The sequence below is a fragment of the Zerene cesonia genome, unplaced genomic scaffold, assembly GCF_012273895.1.
Source record: "Zerene cesonia ecotype Mississippi unplaced genomic scaffold, Zerene_cesonia_1.1 Zces_u005, whole genome shotgun sequence".
Taxonomy (NCBI): Eukaryota; Metazoa; Arthropoda; class Insecta; order Lepidoptera; family Pieridae; genus Zerene; species Zerene cesonia.
Genome location: NW_024045135.1, coordinates 199,202 through 216,556, shown reverse-complemented (window position 1 = coordinate 216,556; position 17,355 = coordinate 199,202). Strand labels below are relative to the sequence as shown.

At 32.2% G+C, this 17,355-nt stretch overlaps 1 protein-coding gene across 2 annotated transcripts in view; it reads left to right on the top strand.

The window, feature by feature from the left end:
- The first annotated feature begins 1,312 nt into the window (after positions 1 to 1,312).
- LOC119838836 (neurogenic protein big brain) overlaps positions 1,313 to 17,355 on the top strand; it is a 61,028-nt gene continuing 44,985 nt past the window's right edge. For both annotated transcript variants that reach the window (XM_038364962.1, XM_038364963.1), the window contains exons 1-2: positions 1,313 to 1,831; positions 7,600 to 7,726. In XM_038364962.1, coding sequence (XP_038220890.1) covers positions 1,501 to 1,831; positions 7,600 to 7,726 — 458 coding nt within the window. In that variant the 5' untranslated portion in view covers positions 1,313 to 1,500. The remainder of the gene's footprint in view (positions 1,832 to 7,599; positions 7,727 to 17,355) is intronic.

Sequence of the window (17,355 nt, the reverse complement as noted above, 5' to 3'; positions counted from 1 at the left end):
CGTGCCTGGAATTCAGAAACAACAATGCTCGTTGTAGATACTAGATTAAAAGCTGCCTGAGAGTTTGTGTGTGCCGGCAAAAAATGCATTTGTTTTTAGGTCAATTTGCATTATGTAATAGGTATATTTGAAGGAAAAAGTCTATTATTTTATGTCGTGAAAACAAAACTAACTACCTTTCCATTTGAAGCGAAACTGCAGGCGAAATACTTGTTCATAAAATTTTCAAGTCATTATAATATATCCAACTTCAAAATTTTCCGTTTAACGCCAAAAAACAAAGTCCTCCTCGGGACACTGGGTACACCCCTTTAGACTGATAGACGTGGATCTACATACAATTTTAATAGATATTTCCGAATGAATGCTAGAAGAATGTTTGATGAATTACACTCTGAATATTTTTATTTTATTTATTTCAACCAATTAATTATCATAAAACTGGCCTATACTGCACTTTTTATAAGAACACCCTATATGAACTTTTTGCGTATATATGTTGAAGAAATTTTGCGCAGCTACCTATAATCTGTGGTCAGATTGCATGTGGCTAACGACGACGATTTTGTCACCAGTGTGCGCACCGCTTAATAATCAGTTGTGCATTTACACATGTGCTACTAGAGAAGACTATTCTAACTTCGATAAAAATAATATCTACAAATTACTATTTTTGAGGATTCATATATAGTTCCACAACTTCATTTAACAAATACTTTATTAATTGACTCTGTTACAGAATACTATATGGTGCGGGATCAAATAGCTTTACGTAGTATATTATCATAATGTCTACGATATGCTGATGTTCCTACATCTTGACTAATTTTTTTTATAATCTATGCCTTACTCCTTAACTTCAGACAACGCATAGGCAGAAGCGCGTCCTTTGCAAATATTCATTGGCGGTTGGGAAGGCTTACCAACAGACAAACCACTAGCTCAGGTACCGATTTTAGCATAAAATAAGATAATAACTACATAATCTTGTACTTCGTGAATTTTCGTGAAAATATGTCATATTAAAAGTGGCTAGTATATAACAAAGCAACGAAATGATCTTCTGGTTTTCCCAATTATTTATAAAAAAATAAACCATCTGTTTATAGAGCTTATAAACGAGACAAAACAATTTATTCTCTATCTGACCCCATTTTTATTGTAGTTCCAAATATGGTAATGGTTAACACAATTAAGTTGTATTGTGTTATCACAGTAACTTGTAACCACCCTGCAGGTTTCGGCGGGGGTGTAACAAGTGGCGGATCCCCCCGCTCTTAGCTTCATTCAGTGTCAGTGATCGTTCATTCAACGCGCGTTACGGACATAGCCACGCCGCATCGATACGCGTAGGCGTCCGTTGCACTTTACGCGCGTAAATTTAACGTCATCCCGCGTTCTTTATTTAAATCGACATGACGTCATAGCCGTGTGATTTTTTTTTTAATAAATAAATAACAGTGCGTTTTTTTGTAATGATAGCTATATAGATAAAAAAAAATGGGTGAGCAAACGTTTAATATTTCGGACGACAATTTGGAACAGCATATCGTTACATTATTTGAAAAATTGGATAGTTTACGTAGGGATGCTAATACGAATGACACTGGTTTGACCGGGAGAGTGCCAGCGAGGTTGGAATTGCGGACTCTTTCGTTGTGGAAGGCTGTGGTGGCAGAGTGTGCTGCGTCATTTTTGTATGTTTTTATCGTGTGCGGGGCAGCTGGTGGCGCGGGTGTGGGAGCATCTGCCTCAGCTGTGCTGCTCTCGACGGCTCTCGCTTCCGGCTGTGCTATCGCTACATTGACTTTATGTTTCGCTCATATATCCGGTAAGAACTATAAATGCTTTTAAAAAGAAAAAATGAGATTAAAAAAGGTGGTATAAGTATTCATAAAAGAGGATAGAGATTTATACGAATAAACCTATGTTGTTTTTTAGAAATTTATGAGATAAGAACTTGCCTTATTGGGTTCGTATGAAGTTATGTTTTAGAGAAGTTAACACATGATTAAGCACCGAAGCTTTGATGTGGAAGCCTTACTTTAAATAGGATTTATTTAAAATAAAATACGCGACGGTCTCATTTAACACATGAATATAAGGTTTTTTTTTTTCAATTTGAGCAGAGCTAGTGAATTAATTTGTAAATGTTCATTCAATATTATAATAAGAAAAAAATACTATTCTTTATCTCATATGATATATAAACATACGTGACGTTAATTTGCCTATAGGTATTGCAAAAAGTACATTATTTCTGTAGCAACAAAATCTTCCAAGTAGGGTAAAGTCACCTGTCATCGTCCTTTTATTAAAATATCCAAACTTTATTTGTTTATGCATATGGATTTTATGTGAAAAGCTGGTAGTCAGAAATGCATAATATATTGATAATTGATAATAATAATATTTTGTTGGCGTCACATGTTTCTACCTGCTAAACTGGCCAGGTGTTCTCACTTTCGTCCGAAGTTATATTGGTTACGAAATTGCTTTGGAAATTGAATTTCTCAACCAGTGAACTAATTTATAAATTATTCGATAGTGCCCTGTGACCTGTTTAATTTGATAAGATTAAAACACTTTACAGCAAGGTTGTTAGAGTGGAATTAAACTTCGTTTTAATACAGCACTATCTGAATTCTCAGAGGGGACATGTTTTTTATAAATGTGGGAGTCGAGCATGCTTCGGCACGAATTGTGCCAGCTCGCAAATGCGAATCAGCAGCAACATGCGAATGTTGCAATTCGTGGGATGAGTGGGGAAGCCCACGGCAGGTTTCCTTTTTTGCCATCCTTCCCAGTCTATTCCTTTTTCCCCATTATTTATCCTTCCCTTATACTTATCTCTTAAAAGTGGGTGATGTATTTTCAGAAGCTTTTTCTCTGCTCATGTATATAGGCGATGGCAATTCGGTTATCATCAGGCGATACCGCCGAGGGGGTCGTGGACGAATACTAATCAGCTCTCGTAGCTTCACTAAAACGGCTCGACGGAACATAGTGGGGCTATATCCGACATAACCAAGCATGCACGATTTCTGTACAAAAAAAAATGTCCATAAAGATAATGTCATTATTATCTGTATCTTTTAAGTCATTTTGGAATTTTAAATAATGCTTTAAAATTAGATTTTTTTCTATGCTATTTTAATGTTTTTGATGTGTAGGTATTCATTTCAATAAATGCAAGGTTTAAGTATAAACAAAGCATGCAAGGATAAACTTTGAAATACGCAAAGTATCTACTTTCACGTTAGCTAAAACTACAAGCAAGGGAGATATAAATTTGCATAATATTTTTATACAAAGCAAGCGAAATAAAAAGAAAAAATCTTGCACAAAAAAAACATATTATCATTGAAGGTATTACTGTTAATTTTTAGTGTCAGATCATATGGGCTAATTGTTAAAAAATATATTTTAGTCAGAATATTTGTTTTGATAGTATTGTAGCTTCTTGTAGGCGCTCTGTGGCTTTATACGGTCATTGAAACGGCCCCAAAATTATAACGTTGCCATATTCAATAAATATTATTTTAAGGCCACATCACACGTGTTACCCTTCACCCTTTCATCCCCTCGTCATATTAATAACGGCGATCGCGATGGATGGAACAATGACATTTTAAATTATATTAAATCGTCAACGCGTCCCTAAAGCTCTAACAATCGAGGTCTAATTTTGAACTTGAAGAATAATAGCAGGGCGGTAATAAATCTTTAAATTTATACAGTCGGATGTCGCTCTAATTTGCCTTAATGGGTCAACATCCCTATTTTGAGATTGGCTATTATGAACTGATCGATAATGTAAGGGATTCTCTACTATAACGTATGTGGGAAGTACATTTTTTTTAACACAACATTTTACTTAAAAAATAATGCATATTTTCTAACATACGTTTACCACAGATAACATAATACTATGAAAGTTTTTACCTTTGTTTATAAGAATATTAAATTGACATGTTATTTTAAATTATAAAACACAGACGAAAATTGTAACCTATCAACCAATAAAGATAAAACAACGAGTTTCTCATTTCATTTATTTGTGTATGTTAACTCAGAACTTTCTGTACTACAGATATTGATGATTCATTTTTTTTAAAGCGCCTTCCACGTTCCATTTAAATTCGGTTTATTTCTGACACATTTGAAAGCGGATTAGATTTTTGTTAAATAATCACTATGCATACCTATTTATCCTTTTATTTATTTATTAATAATGAATTTCCAACAAAGGACACAGTTCACATTTTCGAATAGCCTGCCACATTCATAGATTACTTCCACCTTCACCTTCAATTACAGGAAATTACAACATTCACGTTAACGTCAAGTGTGATAGAAAAAAAAATAATATTAAAGAATTAACAAAATAAAAACTTTGTATGATACATTAGTTAAATTAAAATTATATAATACAAATTGAAAATTAATTACCGGCTATTGACTTAATAATTGCAGATCGGAACTTCGCTATCGATTGACTAAAAATGTCTATGTCTATGTCTGTCTTCTTTTCTCGAAACAATATTCTTAGCTTCGCACTAAATTCATTGCATGCGTCTCACATAATTTCCTTATTGTGAGATGACGAATTCCCGCCACGACAGTTTTATTGGGGGGGAAAGATTTCATTTTGCTGGCATTTTGTTACTCCCGACGGCGCTCTGCCCTAACGTAATAAATACCTGTCATTGTTATTCAGTTATTGTAACAGAAATATTTCTTCTTACTTTAGTAGGGGTTAAAAAGGTAAACGTATAAATAAAGTTGCTTTAGTGTTTATATAATTTCGATATTTATTTGTTTTATTTTCATTATTTCATATTATAAATTATTTAATAAAAATGTTTTCAAATTTCAACAGATTTATTTATATTTTGCAAATAAAATGTAGATTGAGTGACCCTTGTGACACCAGATCCTCCTTATTTGGTTTTCGAAACAAAAGAAATATTTTCTTAAGGTCCAGGGCATTTGTACTCTCTATTCCTAGAATTAAAAAAATGGCTCATTAGGATCAAACCTACTTGTGTATTAAACAACGTCGCTACGAATTCAATATCACATAGTTTGATAAATATATAAACAATAGTTGTTCTTGCTTGATCGAGTGACACACATACACAGTTTGTTGCGGTTTAGTTTGTGCAACGCAGTCAATGGTTTCTTGTCAACGATCTATTTTAATGTCAGTTTGGCAGCTATCCAATACTTAACTAATATTTGAAATTGAACAGAATATGCATGACTGGCTGTGGCCAAATAGGTATATCAAATGGAATCGTCTAATCGATTTTTATTTAAGGAAATATAAAACCTATGTGATCTTTGTTGACTTCGTTGATTTAATTTGTGGTTCGAATACAGATTATAAAAATCTCTATGTATAAAATTCTCCTGTCACAATGTTAGTTACCATAATCCTCCAAAACGGTTAGACCAATTCTCATGAAATTTTGTGTGTATATCGGTATTGGTAGGTCTGAGAATCGGCTGATAAAAGTAATGGATAACGGCGTTTGCCGGGACAACTAGTATAAATATAAATAACTAGCTGCGCCCCGCGGTTTCGCCCGCGTAAGTCCGTATTCCATAAGAATATCGAGATAAAAAGTTGCCTATATGTTATTCCAGTTGTCCAGCTGTCTACGCACCAAATTTCAATCGTTTCAGTAGTTTTTGCGTGAAAGAACAACAAACATACACACATCCTTACAAACGCATTTATAATATTAGTAGGAAGGATATTAGCTATGAATAATTTTAATAATAAACAACATTCTGCTATTCGGACTGAACGCTGAGAGAGGCACGCAAAATTATGAAACTATGCACCATTTTAAAAGAGAATTGATTTTAAATTCGATCATCCTGAAATATGAAACGTTTATGAACGCATAAATGCCTCATTTTCGCAACAGTGAATGGGATATATGCGATATAAATTTCCGAACGTACCGAATTGATTGTTATTAAAAATGCCTGCTTAATTTTATTAGTCATGATATTCATTTGCGATATTTCAGACGTAATCATCCTTACTTATATTGTAAATGCAAAAGTAACTCCGAATGTCTATTAAACCACTTAACTGATTTGTACAAAATTTGATGTGAGAAATATAGATACAAAGATAGTTTCCGAGAAAGAACAAATGATAAAACTACCCGTTTATGTCCTTACACCACGGAAACGAGAACTACACACGAAGAGGAGAGAGTCCATCTATTTAATTTTTAGTTTTATAGCATTGGAATTTATATCTATCTATTTTTTAACTATGCAGGCGAACCCGCGGCGGAAAGCTAAATCCACGCGAAGGCAAAAATTTAAACTTTAGCATACAAATCTGCATTTTTTATGAAATTTTGTAGGATAAGAAATACTAAAATCAATTCAGTCAATTTGTCTCTTATTAATTTTTAGTACATTACCTAGACAGTATTTGCCCTGAGGTGCCTGGTGAAAATACTTTTGCCAGTGTTACCTGCTTGAAGATAAACATACAAATTCTCATTATGCATGCACCGTACAAGCAAACATTCTTAACACCACCTATAACTCTTTTACATTTTGTACTCCATTTGGATGGATTATTGCAGTCTCGTATGCACGGGCTTGCCAAATTTCGTTTTGTCAAAAAAGGTTTTCCTTTTAAAAGTCTTTTCATAGTACATTTTATTTACAGTATGATATAAGGAAATACTCTTACAAATTTTTTAAATATTTTCAATCCCTTATCTATTACCATATCATGGTGTTTTGGACGGTGATAATAATAAACCGATGCTGGCAACACTACAATATTGCACTTTGCCGCCAAACAACGAATAAAAAAACTAATCCAACAGAAAACATTTCGTGAAATATTTAAATTAATTCGAGTAACTAACAACGCAGTGCAAACGTATGCAAATGGAATGCATTTTGTACGTAATTGCCTAACATTTAGCGTGAAATTATATTCTGCTGTAGCTTCCTTTTATAAAATTTTCATATACCTCTAACAAGACTGAAACATTAATTATGCAATGCTTAAGCATATAACCTACACTTCTTTGGCGGGAAATCTAAACTTTAGTCTTAATCAGACGTCTCTGACAGCCGACAGGGTTCAGGTACCTACTTTGGCAGTTTTGTACACATCAAATTCTGTCGAAGAAACTCTTGGAGGAGTTTCTGTTGTGAACAATGTTGACATAATCAATAATAAAATACACCAAAAATTATTTTATGAGAAATAGGATCACGATGAAATTTATAGATACTTTAACTCGGAAAGTAAGCTAACGCCCATGTTCATCTGAAACGTTAGTAGTAACATAATGTCTTATTACACTCCTAATCTTATTTTAATAATACGCTTGTTTTGTCCTTAAATCATCAATCAATCCATGGGGAAAATTTACATTAATTTTCAAATATAAGTAAATATGTTTACAATTTATATATGTATGTATAGTGGAATTCGTCAATAGCCATCAAATGGGTGCTTTATTTTTAACTTTTTAAGTTGAAGTTTTGCAACCAGCAGTACACTACCTACCACAATATTTTTTTAAGAATGACGTATCGAACCAGGTGCACACGTGAACCCGGCGGTATCTGCCGCTCTCTGTGTGCGTCGTCGCGTGTCGCCGCTCCGCGCCGCGCTGTATGTTGCTGCGCAGTGTGGCGGCGCTATTGCAGGTGCTGCGGCTATTTATGGGTGAGTAGGAACCTTTAAATTTGTGTGTACTGTCTTTATATTACGGCTGTATGTTGGAAAATCTTTGCCTGTGTTGATTATGCATTTTTATGGCGGGAACTTGGTAAAGATAATAATTAACTATATTATCTGTGTTAAAATTTTAGGGAAAGGGCACTGCTTTTTTAAAGTATCTTCAAACATACCGCGTTCGAAGATCCTTAGCTTTATAGATATTTTTAGCTTGGAGAATATGAATATTATATACAGAGAAAATATGAATCTTCTAATCTATTTTATAATAACTGAATAACACCTACATCCATTGTGTATTATTCATTATAGTCCATTAAGTATATTGTACAGTAAATAAGGAATGTATATTATACGTAATGTATTCAAATGAGGGACCCTGTAATAAGGTTTGTGTTCCAAGTTTCACTTCCATTCCATTAAGTCATCAAACCGGTCTTTAGAAAATGAAATAATAATATTTCATATTGCAAGTGTTATTAGTACATCCATCAGAAATATTTATGGAACAAATTTTTGGTTTATTCTTAACTTGACTTTCACGTAGACCAAACATAAATCTTTTCAAAAGCATACCGCAATCAGCGACTTCGATGCGACGAGAAAGATAAACGTACAAACAAAAATAACGTTCGAATTTTTATTGAAAGGACTATACACTAACGAACACATAAAAAAATAGCGAATTAATGTTTACAGTTGGTATAAAAATGAACAGCGCTAAATCATTATTAAAAGTTGCACTCGTTAAAAATTTCAAATTTTCGTTTCGACTCTCGCACGTGGATGTCGTTTTTTGCTTTTTAAATTGTACAGATATAATATTAAATTTTAAATATTCAGTGCTTAACCGTTATTTTAAATAATTTTTATGTATCAAAGATGTAGGTCGAAACTTCAAAATAATCGACTTTGTCGGTTTTTATTGGTTATATGAATTTAGATTTTAAATAAATGACAATGAAAGTGTTAATAGAAAGCAGTTAAGCTCAGATTTATAATGTTTTATAAAGCTGTAATTATCTGCATATAAAATGTAATATAGAGTATTATATTGTCTGTGTTAGTATGAAATTCGTGATACGCTACGTTTTTCCGTTAATCGCACACGCATATTGAGTTCACAACATAAATTTAATTTGAAAAAAGAACTCGCGTAACATTGCATTTTTAATAGAAATTTTATCAAACTAGAGCCGAGCTACACCCCCAAATATTTGTGACTGTCGATAAATAAATGTAAACATGTCCACACGTCTCAGATTCTGTTATCAAAGTAAAATATTTGCTTTCAATATTTTCCATTGCGAGTTTAGTGTAAATAAAACGTGAAATGAGATAATCTCAGGATTGTCATAAATATAAAAACAATATTACGTTGCTTTGAATTTTTTGTATATACATATTACGTATACTCTTTGTTAAAAAATTTATGGTGTTTATCAGATAACTTCTTATGTTTTATTACTCTTAGAACGAATATTTAGTAAATATATTATAAATAAATAATAAAATTTTATAGTTCGTGTAAAACTAGTTCGTTCATTCAAAAACAATTGAACAATTATAAGTATAAATATTACATATGCTATAATTATTTTTTGAATGTATCTATCTCCCTTACCTACTGTACTTTTTATTTTTATTTGTTTTCAGTTCTAAAAATTAACATATAAAATGCGAAACACAAAAATATTATAACATTCAGTGCTAGGTAACCTATTAGCACTATATGTGTTAACAGTACAGTTAAATAAACATTTTATTCATGTATACTAACAACTGAGGCACGGGCTCGTACAGCCGATAGTGTTCATTTGGAGTTGTGTATTTAATGTGTTCTATGTGCTTGAAATAAAGTAGCTTTTCCTTAAATAGCCTGTTAGCGATATTATTGTTTTCCATCACTTTTCCCCTTTCTCTCCGTTTAGCTTTGTAACGTAATAAGCTTAAGTGTTGCGACTCCGGCCCACGCAAGAAGATTAATTATCATTGTTAATACTTTCTTGTCACATGAAACATTGTTTTCGAAAGTAATACTCCTTGCTGCTTTTAGATAAAGGGACAGAAATGTTATTTTACGTCATTTGACTTACATACTTATTCAAGGTTATATATATTTTATTATTAAAATATGGAGGTTAGCTATCCAATATTTCTAATTTTATTGTTATTTATTCCCTATCTTCTTCCTCTCTCTTTCTCTTAAATTTAGTTCATCGGTAGAAAATACTTTCTTCTAGCATTTAGAAAAATAGAGATAGAGAGACAAATTTAAAAGAACCTATCAGTCATAGCTTCATAAAATACAGTATATTGAAATTGCATAGATTCTTTTTTTTAAACTGTGACGCCTTGAAACTGAATAAATTATGAATTCATTGACGAATATTTTCTCTGAATCAATCGATATATTCGTTTACTTTCATTGAACATCGTGTTTTTAAACAATTACCGATGAATATTGGATGGCGTCTCGTTAAAAATAAAACTTGCATTTAAAACTGGTCGCAGTGTAACCGGTCGGTATCGGTTATATTTAAACATAGTATTAATAATAACGGTGGCTTTTGTTCCATTGATATAAAATCGTGTATCGAAAACAGTAATAGTCTTAATATTAGCAATATATCAACACAATTACTATGGGAATTGTGAAAATTTGAAATTGAAATTAAATAACATATAAAACCTAACCTTTAACTTTTCTGATAAAGAAATAAAAGCTGTAAATAAACTTCTTAACTCCAACAAGGTTGTTACTAAATTAAAAAAAATACTTATCTATGTTGATATGCAATGCCCTAATGTCTCAATTGAATGCAATGCTTTTCCATTTGATTAAAACACTCGAAAGATAATTAAACAATGACGTAAACGCTCACAATTTAATTACGAACTTTTCTACAATATCCAAACAAAATGGTGCTTTAAAGAAAATCTTAGAATAAAAACGTCCACACTGCTACCTCAGGTCCTTCCCGCACTTCTGCTAAGGGCCTTCCAATATGCAGCCTCTAGTTTGTGCTTAAAGTGTCTAAAGGCTTTCACAAACACTTACGTTGCATCTCTTACGTCGATGTTATCTTGATGGGAAGCAATTGTTCCCGTATTTTTAGACGTTGGATAAAAAAGCAGAAATTCTGAAAAGTTAAAATGCTTGTATTGAATAGCTTAAAATGAGGTTTATAGTTTAAACGTTCAAAATCCATTGTTAATATTATAAATTGAAATAAATTAAACTTATTTAGCTGAACACACAAGTAAAATAGATTTCTAAGATAATATATATAATATAATAGATTTGGTACAGCAACTATAATACACCCTCCAGGGAAATACACTGCATAATAATAATGTAATAGTAAACAAGCAAACACCAAGTTTCGGTAACAACCACAGTGTGGAATACATGCAAATATTATTGTTACTGGCAACACAATTAGGGAGCACAACTGACGTCTAAGCTAAGTGTTGCCAATTAATTCTCTGATTTATTCTATTCCCATTTCCTAGAATAATTAGTATAACAATCGTATTGGAGGAGGGTTAAAAGCTTTGCGTTTAGCGAGAAACTCTTGTGCAAGTACTCACAATACCTGCTTTCCCTATTGAGTCTAGGCTTTATGGTGCTTGAATGCGATCTGTGCTGTATTTTTGAATATAAAGGAATTCCATGTCATGTAGTTGTATCGTTTGAAAACTGTTTGACTTTGCATTTTATGACAATATCTCTACGAATCTAGTTGCTGGCTCTATACCTACACGTACATCGAGTTTTTTAGTAAATAGGTTAGTAAATTTTGTATTAAAACACGCTTTATTATATTGAAGGATAAGGTTAAAGCTAAAAGGAATAAATTACAAATAAGTTGTTCAAAAATATGTAAGTCAAGTATACCAAAAATATTTAACGTAACGTACTGTCCTGCTATTTCATTTAATAACAATACTAGTATATAAGTAAGAAAATATTGTTGTATAAGCCTTTTTTAAAATAAAGTTTCGATAAGATTTTAATAGTTTAATATTGATAGATTATGTTCGATTTTTAAATAACTTTTTTTCTGATATTCTAAAATCTTCTAAATATCATCTGATATTGAAAACAAATAGTTTAGTGAAAACATTAATTGTGTTTCTTTTTCAAATGTCCATGTATAATTTTTAAGGTTTATTTTTTAAATACCGAGCTTCTAATATTTTTAATATACACAATACATTGTTATTCACGGAAAACTTCATGATAAGAATAACAGAACGACGCAAGGGCTAAGGGTATCTAATCCCTGAAGGCCTCTAATATCACTTACCTTTTTCTATCCACGTCAGGGTTTTATACCTTTCTCATTATAATATTCCCTTTGTTCAAACTTTAAGCGATACATTTTGTTTCAAATGAATGGAATGAAATATTAAGATACTCTTTAATAATAATATTCAATAGAATCCTTAAATATTAATCGTGATACCATAATGTTTAAAAATTCATTCTACACCTTTGTCGTAGACATGTCTATGCATCTTTACAAAATATTAATGCAAGCAAATCTACCATTATACTCCAGATAGTAAAAATACTAATAATTCTAGAACTCTTCGTTTTGGGGATGTATCCTTTAAATTCGTCCCTTCTGCCTTGTCTTTTTATATCATAAAGTTATTGTATATGCCCATAAAATAAGGAGACCTTCAAACCTGAGACGCCTGAGTCCGCGCAGTGAAAACAAATGGGCTGATAATGATGACAAATTTTAATGACGCAGTAAATTAAACCTATGGTCTTTGAAATGAACTTGTACATATTTGGCAAACATAACAAGGAAGTTTACTGCCAACAATTGTATTAGAGTGTTCCCAGTTTCCCTCCAGTCTAGTACACAGAGGACATTCCGTGTCTAAAAATGAAAAAAAAGGAGACGAAAGTCAACGAGTTCTTGCCCCCTCGAGTGTACCTGTCTACTTCATTTTATCTTTTCCTTTAAAAGTACGTTAGTGCAGGTACATCCTTATTTATAGCTAGGTTGTATCCAACTTTGACAACGGGTAGCAAACTGCAGTGCTACAAATATTAACCTGGCTTTGTGTTGCCGGTCGTGTAAACGCAGAACACAGTTAGTTACGAATTGTACTATTTTCGAGGTAGGTATATTACATTTTTCAATGTCTCGCTTATTTCGTCGTTTATTATTATAGTATACTAGCCGACCTGGCAAACGCTGTTCTGCCTTACTCTTATAATTTAGCGCTATGAAATATAGATGATGGCCGATTCTCAAACCTAGATTATGCACAGAATGATGAATGATATGCACAGAAAATTTCATGAAAATCGGTCCAGGGCTTTCAGAGAATTATGGTAACTAACATTGTGACACGAGAATTATATATATATATAGAGAAGATGCTTACGTTGTTATCTGTATAAAACTTGCAAAGATTTGCGCATGAAGCATGATAAATGTTTCATTATTCAAGGTAATCCGCAATATTTTTATTACCTTCACTTTGTATAAAGTTTGTTTGTTTGAACGGTAGGAATTATTGGTCCAGTTTGATAAATACATAGGACATTTATGGAGGAAGACCATAGGCTATACATATAAAGTCAATGAAGATGTGGATAAAAACACGAGGCACAAATAGTTTAAACAAAGATTATTCACGCTTCAACACACCTGCCATAGACTTCACTATACACACACCTCGTGTGCTTTCAATAGTTTTTCAATGCGACAATTATATTGAAAGAGAACTCGACAATACTTGCCGGGTTCAATGGAATTTTACCTGGGTTGCTATTTATCGCCGCTACGAGCCAACAACAATAAAATATTATTGTACTTCCACGTAACGAAATTACCGTCTGCTTCACTTGTCTCTGTAATAAAAATCTGGAAATGGCCTTTCATGGTTTTATTTTTGAGTATTGGTAATCTCTTATGTATAGATAAAATATTGCAATGATTAAAAATATTGAAAACATTGCGCTTCGCGTATGTATTCTCGTATGTATATATAGCGCGTAAGTGCTGGATTGAAGAGTTCCTTAGTTTAATCCCTTGTACAGAGAATTATACAGCCTTGGTATATAGGAACTCAGAGCTGTTCTAAAAGCGTACATATAAAGAAATTTTAAGATAAAAAAAGAAGAAAATAAATATCGCTCTTTCCCTGAGTTCTTACGCTATGAATAATATGTCATAACGTAAGAACGTAACGTAACGCAACTTCTTTGTACATTTTTTTACAAGTTTTCGCCCTTAAATATGTTAAATATGCAAAACGACTGACAGCTCCATATTTTTGTTTGCAGCAAAAATTGTATTAACTTAAATAAACACCCGTTAGGTTTTCCTTGAATCGCAGCATCTATCATTTGGCTCAGAACGATATAAACTACGTACTCGATGCTTTTATAAAATACATTAAATCACTAAGCGTAAGCATAGTATAAAACAAAGTAGCTGGCTCTGTCTGTCCCTACCTCCTTAAAAATGCTGAAATCTTGAAAACTACGTAACGGATATTGATGGCGTTTATCGATAGATTATCGTTGGCGATGGGGTGATTCAAGGGGAAGGTGTATATGTGTATATCTAGTAAATTACACGTACTGCTTTAGTTTTATATCTATTAAATTTAACGCACGCGAAGCCGCGGGCAGAAGCTAGTTATAAAATAAAATGCTCTGTAAGCGTAATTTCTCTGTTATATCTATGTGATAGGTTGTGGACTGTGGCGTGTATTGAGAAGGATACTTATCAGGAAATATGCGGTTTTCATAGTCATATCATTGATTGTCAATATGTTATGATGGTATACCATTAAGGATAATTACGCTATTAAGAATAAAAAAATTTTTTTTTTTCAAATAGTACTTATTAAAAAGTTATTATGTCGCAATACTGGGGTGAATTGTTGGTTAAGAAAAAAAAAATTCAAGATAAACTTTACATCGAGAATTTAAAATAATATAAAAGTAACTTTATATTAATGACTCGTTTTTTGAAATTAAAAAAAAAATTGCCAAATAAAACAATTCAAAAATACACTTACGTAAAAGTTTTTATTCTTGTAATTTGCATCGCGACACTAACTTATTATCTACGTAATATACCAACTATTAAAGTATTATTTAAATTTTCTTGTATGTAGGCACAGAAAACAAAAAGTAAATTCTTTTGTTTCTAAAATTAACCCTCATTTTGTTTTACTATGTCCGGCCAGTCTGATTAATATTTTGTTACTATTCATATGACATTTTTGTGAATACTCTTTGCATCTACTACAGCAATTTTTTTTCCTTTGTGCGCTTTGATCATGTTTGATCTATTGTTTAAAAAAAGGGATTTCGTATTTATTTCAACTGATTTTACAGTCGGAAATTCGAATAAACGAAAATTTACTCTATGGCTTAACAGAATCCGATAAATAGCTGCGATATAAACGTATCAACTTAATGGATAAAAACTCATCAAGTTTCCTTTGTTATGTGATATAAAATCCTGATTTATAGTTTGAAGAAGTATCCCCTATCTTAATGTACGCAATTATATCATCACTTATCAAGTGAAGGGTCTCAGACGGAGCAGTGAACCCACAGCAGATGTTGAGCGGGTGCATGCAAGATGCACGTGCAGGTTACGCACGTGTAGATCCCCCTTTATTTAAGCGGTGTAGAACGAACTTTATAGTCTACGCGTCAAAGTCGAAAATACAGACAACGAAATATTTAAGAACTTGTCAAATGTGATGGTTTAAATTATAGTATCCTGTTACGGATCTACGGACTTTTTGTGTTAATATCGATTGTTAAGTATGTTTAAAAAAATATAACGTAATTAAAAATATAATTAAATGTTAATTTTCTGAGAGAATACCTGAATAATCATAATACAATGAACATGAACCTGGTATATAAAGTTAAATATGTTCACGTTTCTTTGCTATATTTTTCATTTAAGAAAAATGTTGTTTAAGAATACAATAGCAATATATGGTATCATATACACTCGGTAAACTATTCCTCCTTTGAGAAATTAAATTTAGCACGCACTCGAGGCAGTTTTTTACTTTTTTCTATTGAGCTGATATTAAATTATATATGTTCGTTATTTTTGACAGACAATTATAACATCTTCATAATATTTTTTTTAGTGTAGTAAGTGCGTTGTTCATATTTAATGGAATATGAAGTATACAATTTCCAAGAAATATAATAATATAGTAAGAAATATAATAATAGTTCACATATGGCAATGTTTCCATTTTATTACTTCTCTTACAATCATTCATAGGTATAAAAAGAATAACATGCATGTAAGACTCTTTTATTTTCGAAAGTATATAGCTAGCTACTAGCTGCTCCCCGCGGTTTCACCCTCGTAAGTCGGTATCCTGTAAGAATATCGGGATGAAAAGTTGCCTATATGTTATTCTAGTTGTCCAGCTGTCTACATAACAAATTTCATTGCAATGGTTCAGTAGCTTTTGCGTGAAAGAGTAACAAACACACACACATCCTTACAAACTTTCGCATTTATAATATTAGTAGGATAGGATAGGATTAGAAGTATTGGCTAATATTAAGTATGTTATTATTACGTTTTCTTTAGTAAGTACATATCTACATTGTTTACTTATTTTAATTATTTTTGTATCGCCCAAAAAGGACGTATTATAAAATGACTAAGGATATCGTTGTAATGGCCGCTATGAGTGCTATACAATAAGGGCTTTGAAGGATAGTTTAATATGCTCGCATGCATATGCCACAAAATATCAACAAGGCGAATTATATGTCTATGTTTAATGTAAACAATGACAATTAAAAAAAAATGAAATTAAAAAACGAAGGGATATTTGATTACGCCGTTAACCTCGCGTTTCCTCGATGTCGTCAGTCGCCAGTGATCCGATACTTACTCCACTTCAAGGAGCATAGATCACATAGTTTTGCTACGGAACTGCAGGCGATACGTGATCCGAATTTATTTGCACCAGTCTAATAGTTTCCATTGCTGAAGGAAAATAAAATGGATAAAGTAAACATAGTGTCGGAGGAAAGTTCAAGACGACATTCGAACTTGCAGCTAGGTTTAATGGTTTTGCGTGCTTGTTGTTTCTGATAGAGATATGTTTGTCGAAATGTTATGGTTAGGATTGTCATTACAATCTGTGGTATAATTAACTTTTTGCTGTTAAAGTGATAGTTTAAGATCGGCATATGCGAGCTAAAATATTTAAGGATTGGGCAGTAGGTACTTCGATTTATTTCAATGGAAATTAACAAATACTTTTCTTGTGTAACTATTTCGGTATATATGCTATATTATATGCTATTGTGTAATTACAGTTCTAGTGCAGAAAAATTTATTATAAAAATTAAAACTATTTCTTCACCCGTTAAGATGTTAAACTGTCTTATCTAGGTAGAATTCTGAATAAAGCGCAGGCCCATTGTACAGCTATAAAAAGTATATTGTTTCTAACTAATGAACCAACAAACTTCGCGAACAAAGCGGCTACAAACAATGAGACTCATTAAAAACTTGAATATCGATATTAACATCTGTATTATAATATGGCGATCCGTTATTTCAGTTGGGAAATTT